At 41.2% G+C, this 17,465-nt stretch overlaps 1 protein-coding gene across 1 annotated transcript in view; it reads left to right on the forward strand.

The window, feature by feature from the left end:
* The window catches only part of LOC139302918 (calcium-activated potassium channel subunit alpha-1a-like), a 78,445-nt gene that overhangs the window by 3,515 nt on the left and 57,465 nt on the right, over positions 1-17,465 (forward strand). Inside the window, exon 2 of the mRNA XM_070926569.1 lies at positions 7,099-7,242. Within this exon, the coding sequence (XP_070782670.1) occupies positions 7,099-7,242 (144 nt within the window). The remainder of the gene's footprint in view (positions 1-7,098; positions 7,243-17,465) is intronic.

The raw sequence follows: 17,465 nt of genomic DNA on the forward strand, positions 1-17,465 counted from the left end.
GCCTACTCTAAGTAGATAGAGCCGCTAGCATGGCTGTATTCATTTTGTATTAAAATTAATATTTGTTTAATCTATTATACTAATGTGCTTATTTATATTCATTATTTATGTTTATACACATGTTGTTATATTTCAGCGTGTATTTGGTTGCATGTTGTACGTGTACATTGTTTATGTGGAATCTAAAAAAGGCAGGTCATGCTCAGCACAGTCAGAGTGCCATGTGCATCTTCAGGCAGTGACTCAGTGTCCTTAGATGTGTCAGGTGCATGGGGTGGGTGGGGGTGGGGGGACTTGTGGGGGGTGATTGGTGGATTCAGATGAGAGTCACTCTCATGGTGCTTTTAAGTGCCGTCTGAAATATTGTAATTATGAGACGAGTGCTCACGATCGAACAGTGGTAATTACGAGTCAGAAAGTTGGAATAGCTGAGTGGCACTTTGCTGTTGTCTCTCTGTCGACACACACGCACGCACGCATGCACGCACACAAAATGCCAGTCAGTGAATATTAATGCTGCACAACATCAACTATATCAGCCATCATAAGTTATTTTTATTTCAATATTTCTGAAACACAAACTAATGAAATCAGGCGCTTGTATCATTTCAGTGTCCATTTCGTTGTATCTGTAGCCAGGAGCATTTGAACACATGACACGTTGTACTTCAACATAACTTAGAAGAAGAAGCACTTGAAGGCCGCGTCATTTATTTAAGGTCCAGCCCCTCAGTCCTTTGTACAAAAGTCTCTGCAATTTAGCTCGTCAGTCTTTCTTTGTAACGAAAGCACATATATTCTTTGTAATGTCTTTTTAATTGGCTGTGTAATTAGTCAGGCAAGTATTAGCTACTCACGTTGCATAATATAAGCAGCATGCTGCAGCTTGGCTGTCACTGCACCATCTGTGATCCAACAGGTCTCAGATTAACACAAATGTTAAACATCTCGACGGTGCCAGAGCCCACTGCTTTTTGTCAGTCGGAAAGACAAAAGATGCACTTGGTGATGTTGCAAGACAATTTTGTAGGAAATGTTTATGTATGTATACATGTTATGTGCTATTTTTGTAACAGAAATCCCACTTAATTACTGGTAATAACAAGAAAAAATACTCTATTGGCTTGGGCAGATGGTTCCTAACCATTTCCCAGATTTTCCAGCTACATTTCATTGTTTAACTGTTGCATATACGTTTTTGGTGATAATGTTCATCAACAGGTGATTCATTCATTAATAACAACACATATTACTCGTGTCCAATTTTAGCCTCTGATTCCACATAACATTCATGTCCTCCTACCCTCATTCATTCAGTGAGTCATTGATTTATTAGGACATGGGGCCAAGTGGCATATGTGATACAGATACAGTCTTCCTTCCCACAGCTGAGGGGCCATAGATCAGCTATGAGACTCGGCTATTTCAAGTTTTTCCTCCTCTGAGAATGTCTTGATTTAATATTAATGTGATTTATATATTTTTAAATAATGCATTCACTTTTGCAGAAATCGTGTCACGAGCCGCATATTCTAATCTAGTTTAATGTACTCGCCCTTTGAGAAATGATCATGGTGGATCCTGAGAATAGGCTAACAGCGGTGATCGATGACCTCTGGTGTCAGGAGGACCAGAGTTAGTCGAGATCTGAAACCTAAATTTGGAGGCTTTGACTATTGATCAAAGTGACAGAGAGGAGATGTGCTGCCTGAGTGTGTGTAATGACTACATGTATTTGGTGTCTGCTGCTATTAAAAATGTATCCCGTCTATTTTCATTTCATTAAAATAAAGTCCAGTGGAAGATCGTTTAACCCTCTTGATGTGTAGATTGCTAACTAAAACTACAACTTCTACCAAAGTAAGTACAATACACTTTATTATTATAACTAAATCAATGTTTTTCATGCAGGAAGGAATTAGAAATGTAAAAGTCAAAAACACATCTCTCCATCTTCCCATTGAAGGTATCTTCCTGCATGTGACCTTAAGATGAAATCTGCCACCCGGCCATTGTAAAAAAAATAATTGGTCAGAGGCATGTCACGAATCTTGAATCATTAATCTTTGAACTCATACTTTACTGGCATTAAGAATATGTGTTTTCAGTGTTCACTTTTACATATGGTCATTAAAGTGCTGGGGGATAACAGCGTGATGCCAATTAAGCCTACTTAACGGCTAGCACTTCCCTCAACACAGTCTGTGTCACTTCATTCATTAAAACAACATTAAAAATAAGTCAAGAAGACTTCTTCTTAACACTTCATATTAATAAAAAAAGTGTCCACAACTTGTACTTATTTTATTTACAACGTCTTCAGATCTTTATCAGCACCATTTAATCTTTTAAAGCATAGCTAGTTAGTAGATTGACTGACGCTACCTAGCATCTTTCTCTTTGGATGTTGTTTGTATTCAAACATTTCAGTGTTTGCACTGCCATAAATTTGGGGCACTTACTAGAATTACAGATTAAAAAATTAACTGTCAAAGATAACTTGAGTGCTAGTCCTTAGCATGGGTCAAGCTACAAAAAAACACTGGATCCTACAATTCCCGTAATGAATCCCGAATCAATAATGAAAATGTGAACCTAGTACTGGATTTTCTCAAAGGATGCAGCAACCCTCGTTTTTCCACTGGACCATACTTCATTAAAAATTAAGAATGTTTTTTTCTGTTATGCTAGAGGCTTAAAAACATGTGGCCATGTTACCCCGACTTGCATATACAAACGTGTTTGCACACAGACGAATGTTTCTTAAGGACTACAAATCCTAGAAGAACTCTGAGGTCCATCAGCCTCCAGACAAACAAATAGCTTCTGACAGAAATCTGAGAAGAAAAACTTGCTCCATCATCTGAGAATAACAAAATGTGTTCTCTAAGCTTTTCTCATTTCATTAAGTGGCTTAGTTAACCAATTTGAATTCCAAGCCATAAATAAAACGAGCCTAAACATTCAATTTGTTATTGATTATGCCTGCTATATTTCATGAAGGCAGCAGAGGATGCAATATATTATTTAGCAGGACTGCATATCAGCAAGTACTGAAACATTAATAAATAAGAAATACTTACTTTTTCATTCATACCCTGTATAATATTCCTATCCCTATTCCTCTTCCTGTCAATACAATATTCCTAAAGTAACTTATGATATTTCACTATTATCAGTATGGTATTTTGTGACATTATCCAACTTTTCATGAGTTTTCATTTATTATATCGTACAGTGAAATAGGTTCTGTTGTAGCTACTCCAATGCGTTAACCAAACTACTTGTTGGATCCTTTCTGACGTTGGAGTTAGGGGGAGGGGAGGGGGAGGTTGTGTCTGACAATTTTTGTAACTTTCAATCACCTGACAAACGAGTGCAAAAGCATGAATGCCTTCAAAGATTGTACGAAAGTATGCAGAGGATTTTTGCCCTTGAGTGTGGCCATTCAGAACATCTATCAACACTTTTGGCTTCTGTGGTCGGATGACACATAGTTCCAACTAGTTTGTTTTTAGCATACATACCTTGGCCTTTACCCTTCACCCTGCGCATCCTGTCCAGAGGCTCTCCAGATCGCCATCATTGGCTGTTACTGCCAGTTAACCGCAGTGAAATAGTGAAACAGTTTAACACTCATTCAACAGGCTGCCGACTGACAGGGCGCATAGCTTGTTCTTTTCCCTTTTAGTCTCTAACCCATAGTCTGATCCACTCACCCTGATCTCCTCAAGGGGATTCAAAAGTGAGATTTAACTTAAATTCCCCCAGAGGCTCTGTTTCAAGACCAGCCTGATAAGATTTTTTTTCCTCCCAAAATAAATGATGTAACCTTAGGAAGTCAAAGTGGTTCAGTTCACTGTGTGAAATAACTGCTGCAAAAGTGACTGTTTATCCATTTTATTATAGCAAAACAAGCCACACTACCCAAATTAAAACAACACTGAGTGCAATTCACAAATAAATAATGGAAAACACTGCCTGAAAGCAGCTGATACCTGTTGCCTCTCATTCCTAAATTGCATTTTTTTCCGTTCCTGTGTCTTGTCGACTGCATTAGCTGCTAAGTGAACTGGACATATTATTCCGGGGTGTTATCAGGTTAGTGCTGCGGGGCTCTGGACAGGCTGTAGGGAGTGTAACATGGTCTGCTGGTGGTCTGCTTGTCTCTGACTAATGGCTCTGAACATGATTGAATTTCTTACTGCAGCCAGCTATTTAGTAATAATAATGGAGATGGTTGAAATGTGTGGCGTGTGGGTGGGCACCATTATGGAATACCATGCTGAAACCATTTTTATATTAAAAGGTGTAAAATAAGAGTGATTTTGCACAAGCAATGTTCTCTAGCATGAAGTGGACTATTAACTTTTTCTGAGGCATGATAATTTAATATCTGATGGCATAAAACCTGTTGAGCTCATCAGGATATTTAACGACTTTTGATTCATGTATTGTTGTTTTAATAGTTAGTATAATAGAGTCTTGTGAAACCCTTTAAATGGTAGATTGTAACAATGCTAATAATCTTCAATACTTCAGGAAGTATATACACGTTCATGTTAGTTGGTCAGTTGAGAGCATCGTCACTGCTTGCTGACAAGTTCACATACTTTATTTATGTATATTTTGAAGTACCGTTTTAATTGTAGGATTATTTTTCAGTATTATTCCTGTCTTGATACTTTACTTTAAAGGATAAGTCTAAGTTTCTAAAACGGCTCTGTAAAACAGCGAACCATTGTACTTTTTGGCAAACATTACTCAAAGTAAATAGTGTATTTGTTGGGGACTATTTTCAGCAATAGATTAATACACATTTGGTGCTTTATTGAGTATTTACAGCAGCAGGAGGATGTATGTGGGGTTGACTCATCGTAATGAAGGAACATGTCACCTAGAGCAACAGCTTGGCTCATTCATGTGTGTGTGTGTGTGTGTGTGTGTGTGTGTGTGTGTGTGTGTGTGTGTGTGTGTGTGTGTGTTTGTCTATGACACAGAGGAAGAAATTATATAAGAATTTGGCTACACAGACTTATACTTGTTTGTAGGATCAATTTCAGTTGCTTTTGGTCCTTTCAAGAGATTTGTAGACATCAAGAAAAGTTTAGTATCACTAGACTAATTCTCTAAAAACACATAAAGGAGCCACACTGTTGCACCGATCATTACGATCAACACGGGCACTGTAGTTTATTTATATATACACCGTCCTGCTGCCATAAACACTCACTAGCACAAGAAATTCACGCTTAAAAATAGTCCCCAAAATATGCACAATTTACTCCTGCTTGAGTAATGTTTGTCATACAGATTTATATCTTCAATAGCGAACACTGGGATTGATACTGAGAGCGGGGGAAGAACTATTGATATCCACACTAATGCACTGTTGATTTTTGTCTTTTCATGGGATTTGTTGCCAATGGCAAAAATATAGAATATCGCCAGCCTTCGCCCTTCTTCTTAAACCAGACTGCTGGCAAACATATTCCCTTCAAAACTGAGCACCCCATAGTTGCAAACCATATTCATCACCCCCCCCATCCAGCTTTTACAAAGATTTATGGTGGAGTGGAAGCACGACACATGTTACATGGTTGCATGCCAGGAGTTATTTGAAGCTGATGCCCTATCCCTGGAACACACAATAGCCCATTCTGCATCTGGAGAATGTGGCATGCTGAGATCTTGGGCATTAACACCACAACCAAAAAGACTGACATAATAGTATATGCATGACACACGGGTTAATGTAAACCTTACAAACTGTGACAGCTTTCAACTGTGAGCAGTTGTTTTTTTCCCCTCTAACTATGTAAACTGCATCAGCTAATCCCACATGACGAGCAGAGCTGCAGGACAAAGGCCTCAGAGAGAGTGATGTGTGACACCATTAAGGTAGAGGAGGAGTAGGATGTCACAGGGTAAAGAGTCGGAGTCGTGTTAGCCTTGAGGCTGTGGGGTGTTTCATCAGGGAGCATGGCTAACCTCTGCATCCTGTCTCGATTTCCTGCTCTGTGAATCATGCCAGTTCCAGCAGACAGACAGACACACAGACACAAAGACAGACAGGCTGAGAGACAGGCAGGCAGGCAGGCAGCCCACTCAGTGGAGCAGAAACACCAGGAGCTCAGTGGCTGCCATGGATACACTCCTGGAGTCTCTTTGCTGCTCTCACTCTGTATGTTGACTGTATGCAAGTGTGCGTGCATGTGTGTGGGTTTATTTTGGAGGCCTTGAGCCTGGTCACAATATAAAGAATGATGCATTTAGGTTTTAGAAGTGGGGATTTTTCATATTTAGCAGTTGTTCATGTTGTGCTTTTGCACAGCTGTCAATCAAAAACTACGTAGGTGGTACTTTCTATTAACAAAGTTTGGATTTCTGTAGGTGGCACTGTACTCCTTAGCTGATCTAATCATATGTTTTTATTAACAATCAATGGAATGACAGTTTATAATGTGAAAAGGCTCACTTGTAGTGACAAACCCACAGAGGATTGTGATATATCAGTGTTGTGTTTACAGCTTGTTGCTCAGCGCCCCAAGTAGCCAAAAAGAAAAAATGAGACAATAATGAAGGCAAAACCTCCCTTTAAACCTGCATTACTAAGTGTAACTTTAAATGTGAATATATTCATGGATCCAAAGATTTTTAAACACACCCAGTAGAGACCATTTTAACTTCTGCTCTGAGATATCTCCACCAAGTCGATGCTAGCATGATGCTAGCAGCTACTTGCTCAGTCCTAAACAGGGAACTGTGACTGTTATGCTAAAGTTAGCGTTGAATCTTGACATTGCCGCTCTGATGTGCACAACAATATTACTGTTATCACACAAACTGACTGAAGAAGCAAATTTGTTAGCTGCTTCTTTTCACTTTTTGCAAATTGATGTTTCTGTTTTTACTCACAGCTAATCATAGATATAATATGACACCACAGAAACACCAACGTCTAAGCTCCTGTGGACATCGGCTATTTCTTCCAATTGAACTTGGATGAAATTTCAAGTTGAATAAATGAAATGAGCCATTTACTGTTAAACTCTGGTCATGCATCAGATTTCTCACTGTTACCTTCTTTTCTTTCAGGAGGTCCATCGGATCACCACAGGCGATGGCATCAAGCGCACCGACAAGGACGACCCAGCGGCCAGCGAGGTGGGCTGGATGACCTCGGTCAAAGACTGGGCTGGAGTCATGATATCCGCTCAGACACTGACAGGAAGAGTCCTGGTGAGTTCACACTCAGTCATCATCCTTCGTTTAATCTGTGATTGACATCTCCAGCTAGTTTAGCCTACATGTAGCAGGCTGTTGGTTAAGACGTCAGTGAGATGAAGCGTGACAGCCGATCATGATCACCCCCAAACTTCCTCGTGACAGCTAGGCACTCGCGTTGAACTCATTCATAGTATATTTGTCTGTGACGAGGCCTAGTGAAAAATATTTGTTATCATAGGACAGGCCAGAAACCTTGCTGAGGAGGAGCTTGCATCTGACAAGCCACAAATCATGTACGCTTGAACGTTCCTTTATTTTTATTTATTTATTTATTTCTGCTTGTCGGAAGCATTAATATACCGTTTTGAAGTGCATATCTTGGTAGGTTATCTCTCAGACTGTGAGGCAGATACATCAAAACAAAGTCAGGGCAACAAAGAGGACAGATTTAAAGAGTGTATTAAGGTCATACACCCCATAATGCCCTCAGACAGCAGAGAGAAACCCTTCCAGAAAGAAGGAGGGAGGGAGGGACATGTACAGTTTACCAATTGCATTTGGTCAGCTGAAGTGGTTGCCATGACGCCTGGTGTGTCTGTTGACAGTGTCACGTGGAGAACACATGCCTCTTGGACCTCATGTTATCATCTTGTATGGTACAGCGAGATTAAATGAAGGATGAGTAACCCATCCCACCTGGTGGGAGGGAGCCTAGCCAAGGACAGTTTCAGAATGATGATGATGAGATTCTGCCTTCCTTTTTTTATTTGTTTTTATTTTACATTACATGATTTGGCTATAGGTGCAATGCAGGAGTAGGACTGAGGTGCGATGAAATGAAATTGCATGAGTGGGAGCACCATGCCAAGGTTTGCTGCAGTGCTCGGGGCTGATCCCACTTTCACCCACCCCCCTAAATGTGGTGCAGCATCTCCAGTTGGCTCAGTGAGTGGAGGTTGTTAATCATGAATGCTGGGTGGGCAGCCGCACTCAGGCATTATGGTTTGATTAGGAATATTAACGGACCACTTAGTTCATGTTTATGGGACAAAAAAAAGGCTACTGACCATGTTGGAAGGATAAGAAGATAGGAAAAGTGTTTATTGTCAAGTCTAGTTGAAAACAAAAAGGATTTCTTTTAAAAAGATGGCAACAAAAACTTCATGTCAAAATGTGCATAAAGAATCATGTTTGTATGATAATGTTCCTGCTTTTGGTGCATGTTGTCATTTAAAACCCAGTGAAGTGAAACATTTGTTGTTGTTTTGAGATGATGTGTGTAGCCGTAAGCTTCTGCAAGGAGGTGATTGATACCAGGGATGGGATAAAACCCTCTTTTTTTTGGGTTAAAAACAGCACATTTTCCCCTTAATGTCACATGAAGCTCTGATGACTCAGGCTGAACTCAGGTTGTCCCCACGGAGGCTTCTATTAGTTCGTCCTGAGCACCGACGCTAGTGGCGGTCAATGGTGACGGCAACATATTGCTAACAGAAGCGTGACATCAGCTTGTCTGCACTTTGAACAACCAACGCTCCTCCTCAACTTATATGTGTGTGTGCAGCTCAAGTGCCCTGTCTCAATGATGGCTTGACACACAACTGTTTAGCGAGTGCTGGTCTGTAACCATGGCAACTGCAGCTTACCTAAACACGGCAGATGTGTGTTTTCCATGTCAGCCTGTTTAGGGGGCACTTTAAAGCCTATTTTCAGGCCATCTGAGAGGGAATTTTACTGGGGAGTCAGAGCATGGGACGGCTTAAATGAAAGGCAGCGTGTTTGTTTTTATTTCATGCATCTATCTGCGTGTGTTTGTTGAGAAGGGGTGAGCTATTCCCACATCTTCACCCACGTTGTTCTCTTTAGAAATCTACTTCTTGCAAGCAGCCTATTTGCTCTTGAAATATTCTGAAACAGTTATTAACAGATATTAATCTATGCCTGTTTTATTCTCGCAGCCTTCATTAATAAAGGCCAGCAGAGGGTGAATCAATTGGCTTTTCACTTTTTACTTAACCAGGGAGCAGAAAATTCCAGAAATGTCAGTTATTTTCCAAGATATACGCATGGTCAATGTGAATTCAAGTGAAATGCGTGTCCTCTAATTAATTTTACCAATTAAACCTGCTTAAAGTCAAGTAGAGAATAAATCTTAAACCCTTAAAGACAACTGAGACATGGATTAAGCAGAAAAGAGGCTCAGCTGCAGGACGCCTGCAGTATTTTGCAATTTTGATGTAGGTTTATGTATGAGTCAGACAGACATTGGTTGACGTCTCTGCAGACTTTCATTTTGATTTATTTTACTTACTTGTATAGCTTTTTTCAGTTCAAAATAGTGGTTACAAAGTGCGATACAGAAGGGAGAAAAGAAAAATCTGACTATAAATGAAACAAACAAGCAAACAAACCATATAGATACAAGGACACAAAGTGTACAAACCACAAAATATAAAGTTATAAGATTCAAGAAAATTTGTGTTTTGAGATGCACAATCACCAGTTGAAACCTCATATGTGATGACAGTCATACATTTCTGTCAAATGTTTCTGCTCAATTAGCTCCATAAACGCAGGGTACGACATGCGACAAAGGTTAAGAAGCTGGTTAATGTTTAAAGTACATGACACCAGCCTCAGTTGTCTGACTCATCTGATCTTTCCATCAGATAGCATCTCAGTGGGAGGGTTGTGTTTTTTTCATATTACATGAAATGAACTTCTCTCACTTTTTATAACCCGGCATTTCAAACTGAAATTTGTGGTATTAACCTCAACAATTGCAGCATGACACATTTCAACTAAATATGACTTGTTACACAGCGATCCTCGCTGCTCACCGAGCTGTTTACGTCTGACTGTGGATGTTGAGTGATGAACAGGTGCAGGCTGCCCTGTGGAAGGCCCAGAGGCCTGATGTTCATTTGCCCGGCTAGCTTCGCGTCTCAGCAGATTGTAAAAGATCAGACCTTGCCTTCAGGGCTATTTGATTAGCAGGGAGGACACTTCCTGTTGACCTTTCAGTCAGTAAAGGTTTATCAGCTGGAGATCAGCGCTCCACTCCTCATGCACTCAAATAACACAGAAAAGACGAGGCCTCGTGTTTATTCTCTAATTTCAGATCAGCAGCTTGCTGTATGTAAGGACATGGTTTGTCCCAGATTGGGGACACGGAAGGATCCCATCTGTCAGTTTATGCATTATTGGATTTCCCCTCCCCCCAAGTCACTTTTGCATCATATGGGACCACCCTCCCTATTCACTAAGAATGTCATCACGTTACTATTTGCTTGTGTCAAAACAAACAAAACTCTCTTTGGTGGCTGAACAGGTGGCTGCAGCTTGTACCTGTGCCAAGAAACCCAGCGGGTCTCCTGTAATGTCATGCATCTATTTCCCGTTCAGTCACACTTCCCTCGAGAATGCAATCGTCAAGAAATTGCAAGATGGTGTGTGTGCGTGTGATGGAGCAAGTCTGAGGCTGGTGTATTTTCGAGAGGAAAATGTGATTTCTCTTAAATGATGGGACCCTGCTGAGTGACATTTAGCCCATGTGCGCTCGGTTCTAGAGGTCCACAGGGGGGGCTGGGCTGTCGCAAAGCTATTATACTGGCCAGAGAGAGGTTTTCTATTAATGGAAGCACCGAGCTGCCCTCTGGCACTATTCTCTTTGCAGTCTTTGCCCCCTAACCCCAATCACAGTCACAGGTTGAGCAGAGCCAGTGATGTTAAAGTCAGACTTTGTTGGTTAACTCTAGGCTGTTTTTTTCTCGGTTTTAACTCCCTTTGTTTAAAGAATTCTGACATAGTCACTACACGTCTCAGCTGGGCATGCCATATACTGTTAATGTCAGGATAAGTTAGGCTACTTAGAAATGCCATTTTTAATGAAGAAACAATTTATATTATGGCAAATCTGCACAATGGAAAGTCATGCTACATCATCTACTAGCAGTTCCTTTTTGCGCTGTAACCATGGATGTACAGAGAACAAAAACCCTGAAGTACTTTGATCTGATTATAAAGCAAGATCTGAAGTTATAAAGATTGCTTTTTTTACGCAGATTTATGGATGCTTATTCTCGAGAAACTGCTATAACTTACAGTGTTTACTGATCTGTGCATTTTGGTGTGACTGAGTTATGACTTTGAGACGAAGTGGTGCAATCTTTGGCGCAAAATGTCCATAGTTTTGTTATATTATCAAACAGTGTCTGAAACTGCTGCATCCAACAATTTTTGTAACTTTCTGAAACAATCTATCAAGCATGTGTGTGCAGAGGTAAGCAAGTAGGCAGGATTTGAACTTCTCTCTCAAACTCTTTTTTTATTCTTCACACTACTACTTTTTTCACTTTTTGTGTGAGTGCCTTCAAAGAGAGACTGTCTTCAAATGTACGTAATTATCCCCATTTGTACGATTTATTGCGTCGAGACTACATAAATTCAAGACAGAGTTCTTGGAGAAAGATCAAGGATACAGCGAGGGGGAGGCTATGACGGCAGGTTTTTTGCCTCATCCCAAACGTTTACAGGTTAAATATCCTGCAAAAGGTGTTTATAGAGTCACCTCTAGCTCATCATCACCACCTGTCAGACAAAAAGTGCTGCAGATTCGGAGTCATCTTGGATTACCAGGGTCAACATGTGGAGGAAGTCCTATTGGATGACAGGGTGAAGGAGCAGTCTTCTGTCTTGACCGCTGTCGTCTAGATTTGATGTCGCCCGGGAGCAGCCGCAGGGGGAGAAAGGAGCTCTGAACAAAATTATAGGTGGGCCAGAAGGGCATTTTCATCAGGACGACAAACTCACCTCCTCCTCCTCTGAGGGGCTCGGTGAGCAATTGTACCACTACATGGAAAAGCTTTTTGTCTGATGAGAGTGAAAAAAAGGGGAAGAGACCGAGAGAAAGAGTAAACACTTTTGCAGGGACTTGCTCTCTTCTTCCACAGTGACACTGTAGCAGCAGAAATATCCATTCGGAAGTGATGGAAACACTTATCCTTTACATGACTGAGAATTCAGCTTAGTGCTGCTTTATTATCACACATTTCCAACAGTGTTCAGCTCAGCATGAAAGGACTCAAACAGCATTTACTGCGTGTGCCCTTTTCTTGACATTCCCAGTTGACTCTTGGCTTCAGATCAGGACGTCAGTGTTGTTATGTGTAACAGATATTCTACCAACATGCCTGCGGCCTTGTGGCAGAGACAGGAGGCTGTTTGCCACCTGGGGACTCTAGTGCCAAGGGGATCGTATGTGACTTTCACCGCGCCCAGTGCAACAGAGTGAACAACGTGGGAGCGTCGCTCGGCTCTCTGCCCGCCTCTAAGTCTGCCGCTATTCTGGGGTGACAGCAGCTGCCAGGCCTGTTTTGTCAGGGCCTTCCAGAAGGAAACAATGCCATGTGAGACTGAAGTTATTTTGTTGCCCCGAGACAAAACAAAGAACATCTCATTAAGTCATTTCTGTCTATAATTGAGCCTTTAAAAACTTTATTTTGTGAAAGAGAAAAGGTCTGCAAGAGCTTTAAGAATAACTTCTTTCCAATTGAATCCAAGTTGTTTCAAGAATTTGCAAGAACTTTAAAGACTCAGTTACACACAAAATTACTTGCCAAGAATTTTTTCAGGGTTTTCGGGGTTTTTTTTTTTAACTCCAGGAACATATCAGTGGTTTTGGCAATGTTGATCTATCAGTTGGTACAGACTCTATGTCTCAGGAAGAATCCCAGTGACTTTGTTGATCCCTGAACTTTTCATCTTGCACCGTCATCAGGTCCATAAATCTGCACAAATGTTAGCATGCTAACACACTAAACTAAGATGGTGAACATGGTAAACATTATACCTGCTAAAAATCAGCATGTTAGCGTGCTGACATTTAGCATGTAGCTCAAAGCTCCAAACTGCCTAACTACAGCCTTACAAAGCCGGTCACGTGGCTGTGGACTCTTGGTCTTGTTTTTACTTATTCAGATGGACCCTGGTGCATAATCAGAAGCTCATTTGCATTTTCTTCCCATTTTTCTCTTCGGTTTTTATGAACAGAATAATTTTCTGAGCTGTAAATGTCAAGAGGACCTCATTTAGTGTAAACTGTGGTGGTCAGTGTTTTCATACAGCAGGAAACTTTACCTTTGCCTGCTGCTAATTGGTTTAAACCAATCTGCAAGAAATCCTGGTATTTTCTGCTAGAAACTGGTAAAAAACAAAAACGAGGAGCATGATGTATGCACTTTGCATGCAACATCTTTGCCAAATTCTTACAGGTTTCTTCGTTTCAATCCAAAAACGAGGCTGTCCTCTTTACTGGTTTGCTATGAATGGTGTCTGGAGTCTAGATCTATAACACCATTAACTTTTGCCCTCCGTGCAGCACACAGACAAATCTGAATGTTGCTTTGACACATTTATTTGAGGTTGTATTGACCTGTGGCCATCTGTGCCCTGCAGAGTCTGCAGATTGAGAGTTGCTTGATCCTTAACTATCTGCACTCGTGGGGCCAAATTCTTGCAGCAATCACACCATTAGTTTTGGACACCAGCAAGTATCAGGTGTGATAATTACCATCCCCCCAGGGGCGGCAGGCGTTTCTAATTTGGAACTTCTCTGTGTTTGGCGGCCACATTTTCAGCACGATCTCATTTGGCACAAACAATTGGTGGAGTATAATTAGTTTTGTGGAGTAGCATCATGTTCACAGCGCAGGGAGAAAGTGTGGAGAAGAGGTTTGTGATAACATTCAAGCAGTATTATGATAACAAATTCTCAACCGACACAAATTTGGCTTTCCAGATTTCATTAACAATCATTAAGACCGCTGCTGTATCAGAGCTCCCATAGTCTTCAAAACTCATCACAATCTTCCTCTTCCTGTCACAGGAAAGGCAGACATAAAGGAGGTGTAAATGAGGTAACTCTTGATTTTTTCAGTTGGCACTTTACATCAAACTGGCTTTCCTTTGGCAAGTTCAGTTTAATTACTTAACATGGCCACTTAGAGAAAATGAATATTTGGAGGTTAATAGATGTTGTTGCATATTGTGACATGACAGTTTATAACTTTGAAAGTTCACTTTAAGTTCAGCCCTCATTCTGTATGCTTAATAGCAACCAAATTGTGTCTGATTGCAGAATATGAACCCAATCTTCTGCATTACTATCTCAGAACTATTCTCCACCACGGCCCAGACTGTAGATGTTCCTGCTTCTGAGTTCACACCTCATGCGTCCTGCATCCCCATCGACCCTCAAAAATACACGAGGCTTCTACTGTTACAGTGCGTCCAGCTCCAGAACATGATTTACATTTTAACACATGATAGGAATTTCCATTTCCATTGTCAGTGAAGGGCAGAGTTTCTCTCTATCTCTCAGTGAGAGCGCCTCCTCTCTGAAGAGCTGCCAGAGAGGTGAGTCATCGCTTGTACTCCAATCAAAGTCCTTTTCGCACATCGATAGACATCAGAGAAGTTATTTTTTTTTGACAAAATAACATTTTTTTTAATTAAAATTTTTGTCAGCTTCTTTCTCTTGACTCAGAGGCAAGTGAATTACAACCTCATATTTCAACTGAGACCGGCAGTGAGAGGCGGGGGGGGGGGGGGGGGGCAGATTCATCCCCTCCCATCATAAGCTCTTTACGCCTCACTGTGAGAGTGGTTGGGCTGCTGCCAGGATGGCTTAAACCATGGCTTAGCCACTGTGGGATTTGGGGTTCTACGCTGCATGTTGTGATTGTGGGTATTTTAATAGCTGAATAATGGTGCAAACTGTAGTAGAATAAGTTTAAGTCTCTTATTTATAACCGAGCAGAACATGCTGTTTTGGTCTAATGAGAGTAGATTTGTGGATCAATCCTGTCACATGAAAGAGACATAAAAAGCAAAGAGGATCCCAAATAGAGCTTCAAGTGGCGCGAACAGCATGATGGAGGGAGACGTTCCAACAGGCTTGATCCAAAACGTTCAAGGATACCAGCGTTGTATTCACAGCTCAGAGGGGACGTCGTCAGCGCTCTTAGATCGGATCGCTCACTATAGGGTGACTGATGTCAAACAAACAGAGGGTCAGGTTTCAGGCCGTGGGTAGTTACAGTGCAACCTATACAACATGAAACACAAACTGAGCACTTGTGTGTAGCTGCCAAGGGTTTAAAGGAGGATCCAGTTTCCAAGTGCTTTAACCTCCATTATTTTTTAAACATCTGTGCAATATGGCTAATGGTCAGAAGCCAAATATCAAGCTACTGTCCTACAGCTTGAAGCCACTTGGAAACATATCACCATCTAAATGCTGGAGGGATATTTTAGAATAGAAAAAAGAGAAGCTGGTTACTCAGTTAGTGGCTTTGTGTATAAAAATCAAATGGACTCAGAGGACCTTTTTGTACCCTTTGGTGCTGCTGGGTTAGTTGTCAGTGGGAGGAGGAAGAAATGTTTTAACAAGAGACTCGATTCAGACCCCAAACATACTTGGTGAACATGCCCTTATTTGTACAATATTTGGGTTGGTGTCATGAATTTTTCACCCAAACGTGCAAACTCACCACCGATTTCACAATGTTGTATAAACAGTTGAAAGGTGGTCTGAGTGTCTTGCTGAAACGGCTCCCTCTACAACATTAGTCAGGCCTCCTCAGCAGAACTCTGTGACTCACTGCTTTCATGGCCTTACTCCACTTTCCTACCTTTCCCCTGCTGCCATTGTCATGCGCATAGAAATGTGTTTTTTAGGAAATATCCAACACATGTTTTATCAGCACAGCAGGCGTGTTCTGCACTCATTACACCTGGCTGATGAGCATAGCTCTGTTAACAGTTTTTTTAATCTAATCATGCGCTCACAAACCCCTGAACCTTTTCCCCCCGTCCGAGTCAATTGTTTTTCTTCCCACGTGTTCAAAATTGATTTTCCTCACTCTTTTCTTTCATTTTTGGATTCCCAATAGAAACCTGCAGGAGCCTGCTATTCCACGCTGTGTGTTCTGAAGTTCACTGAGCAGCACAGATTAGAGCTTGGCGTGTTGATGTTGGGTTACAGGGTGAATCAGGAAGTGTGAGTGGCTGTAGAGACCCTGCAGGCTTGTCTCCAGGCAAACCTCAAGTATCAGGAGTATCCTGCCTACTGCTGACAACAGCCAGTTTCCTCTGTGGCGTTCGCTGCACTAGGAAAGGAATATGGCTGATGTATGATGTAAGAAAAATATATGTTGGACACATGTCACATTCAGAGAAGGTATTATTAAGTAATGAATCAATGGGCATTAAGCTGCCACGTACTGTAATTTGGACAGCAGCTGCTGGGAAAGTTCAATGGTTAATTTTGACCCACTGTTTTCAACACCAGAGAGTATTTGCTAAAATGGTGTTAATAGTTATAAAGTCATCAGTGTACACTCTCTCTGACGATGTGTGTTAGAGAATATGATAATGCTCACAACAAGTAACATATGATTATATATAAAAATAAAAAGAGTGTCCTAACTTTACGTTACTCATTTAATCGTGTAATATTTGCCGAGCTTAAATTCACTTAAAATGTCTGTAAAAATGGCACCAAGTACCTAAATTTAACTTTAAGTACATCCTCAATGTTTTGAAGGACTCAAACTGACACCACATAGTTTTGGGATAGTGTGTTTGGAGAAGTGTTTAGAAAAGGAAAAGGAAAAAGTGAAAGAAAGAAGCACAGATGTTGTGCCTCAAAGTATACACTTTGTCCAAGTCCCTCGTGTGCAACGTTGGTCTCCTCTGCTGACGTCAGCGGAGGCGTCTGTTAGCTTTCCTGTTCTCGGTCCCTCTGCGAATTGCAGCTGAACATGGCGATGCTTTGCAGCAGCTCCAGGCAGGCACTGTGCCTCCTAGTAAGAATGAAAACCTCTAATGAGCTGTACCAGCAACTTTCCTCTGGTGCCTCCCATAATTACCAAAAGCAGTGTGCATGGTGTCAAGTATTGGTTATATCAGCTGTATAAATCAGGGGAGGTATAATAAGAAAGGGCGTATTTAGAATCAAACTTTGCACCAATGAAGTTGTTTGCCTCATCTCACCAGGTGCAGTTGAACAAACATTTAAAGTAAATAGCAGAAAAGCCATTTAGACAAGAGCAGAGCCTTTCAAGCTGTGAGACTCGCCTCTGCAGGGCAGGGAGGGAGAGGCGAGAGGCGAAGATGCTGCGTGAGGTGAAAGGGTCAGGTGTATGCAGGTGCACTAAAAACGTGGAAATTAG

Source organism: Enoplosus armatus, chromosome 20 (genome assembly GCF_043641665.1).
Source record: "Enoplosus armatus isolate fEnoArm2 chromosome 20, fEnoArm2.hap1, whole genome shotgun sequence".
In the NCBI taxonomy this organism is placed as follows: Eukaryota; Metazoa; Chordata; class Actinopteri; order Centrarchiformes; family Enoplosidae; genus Enoplosus; species Enoplosus armatus.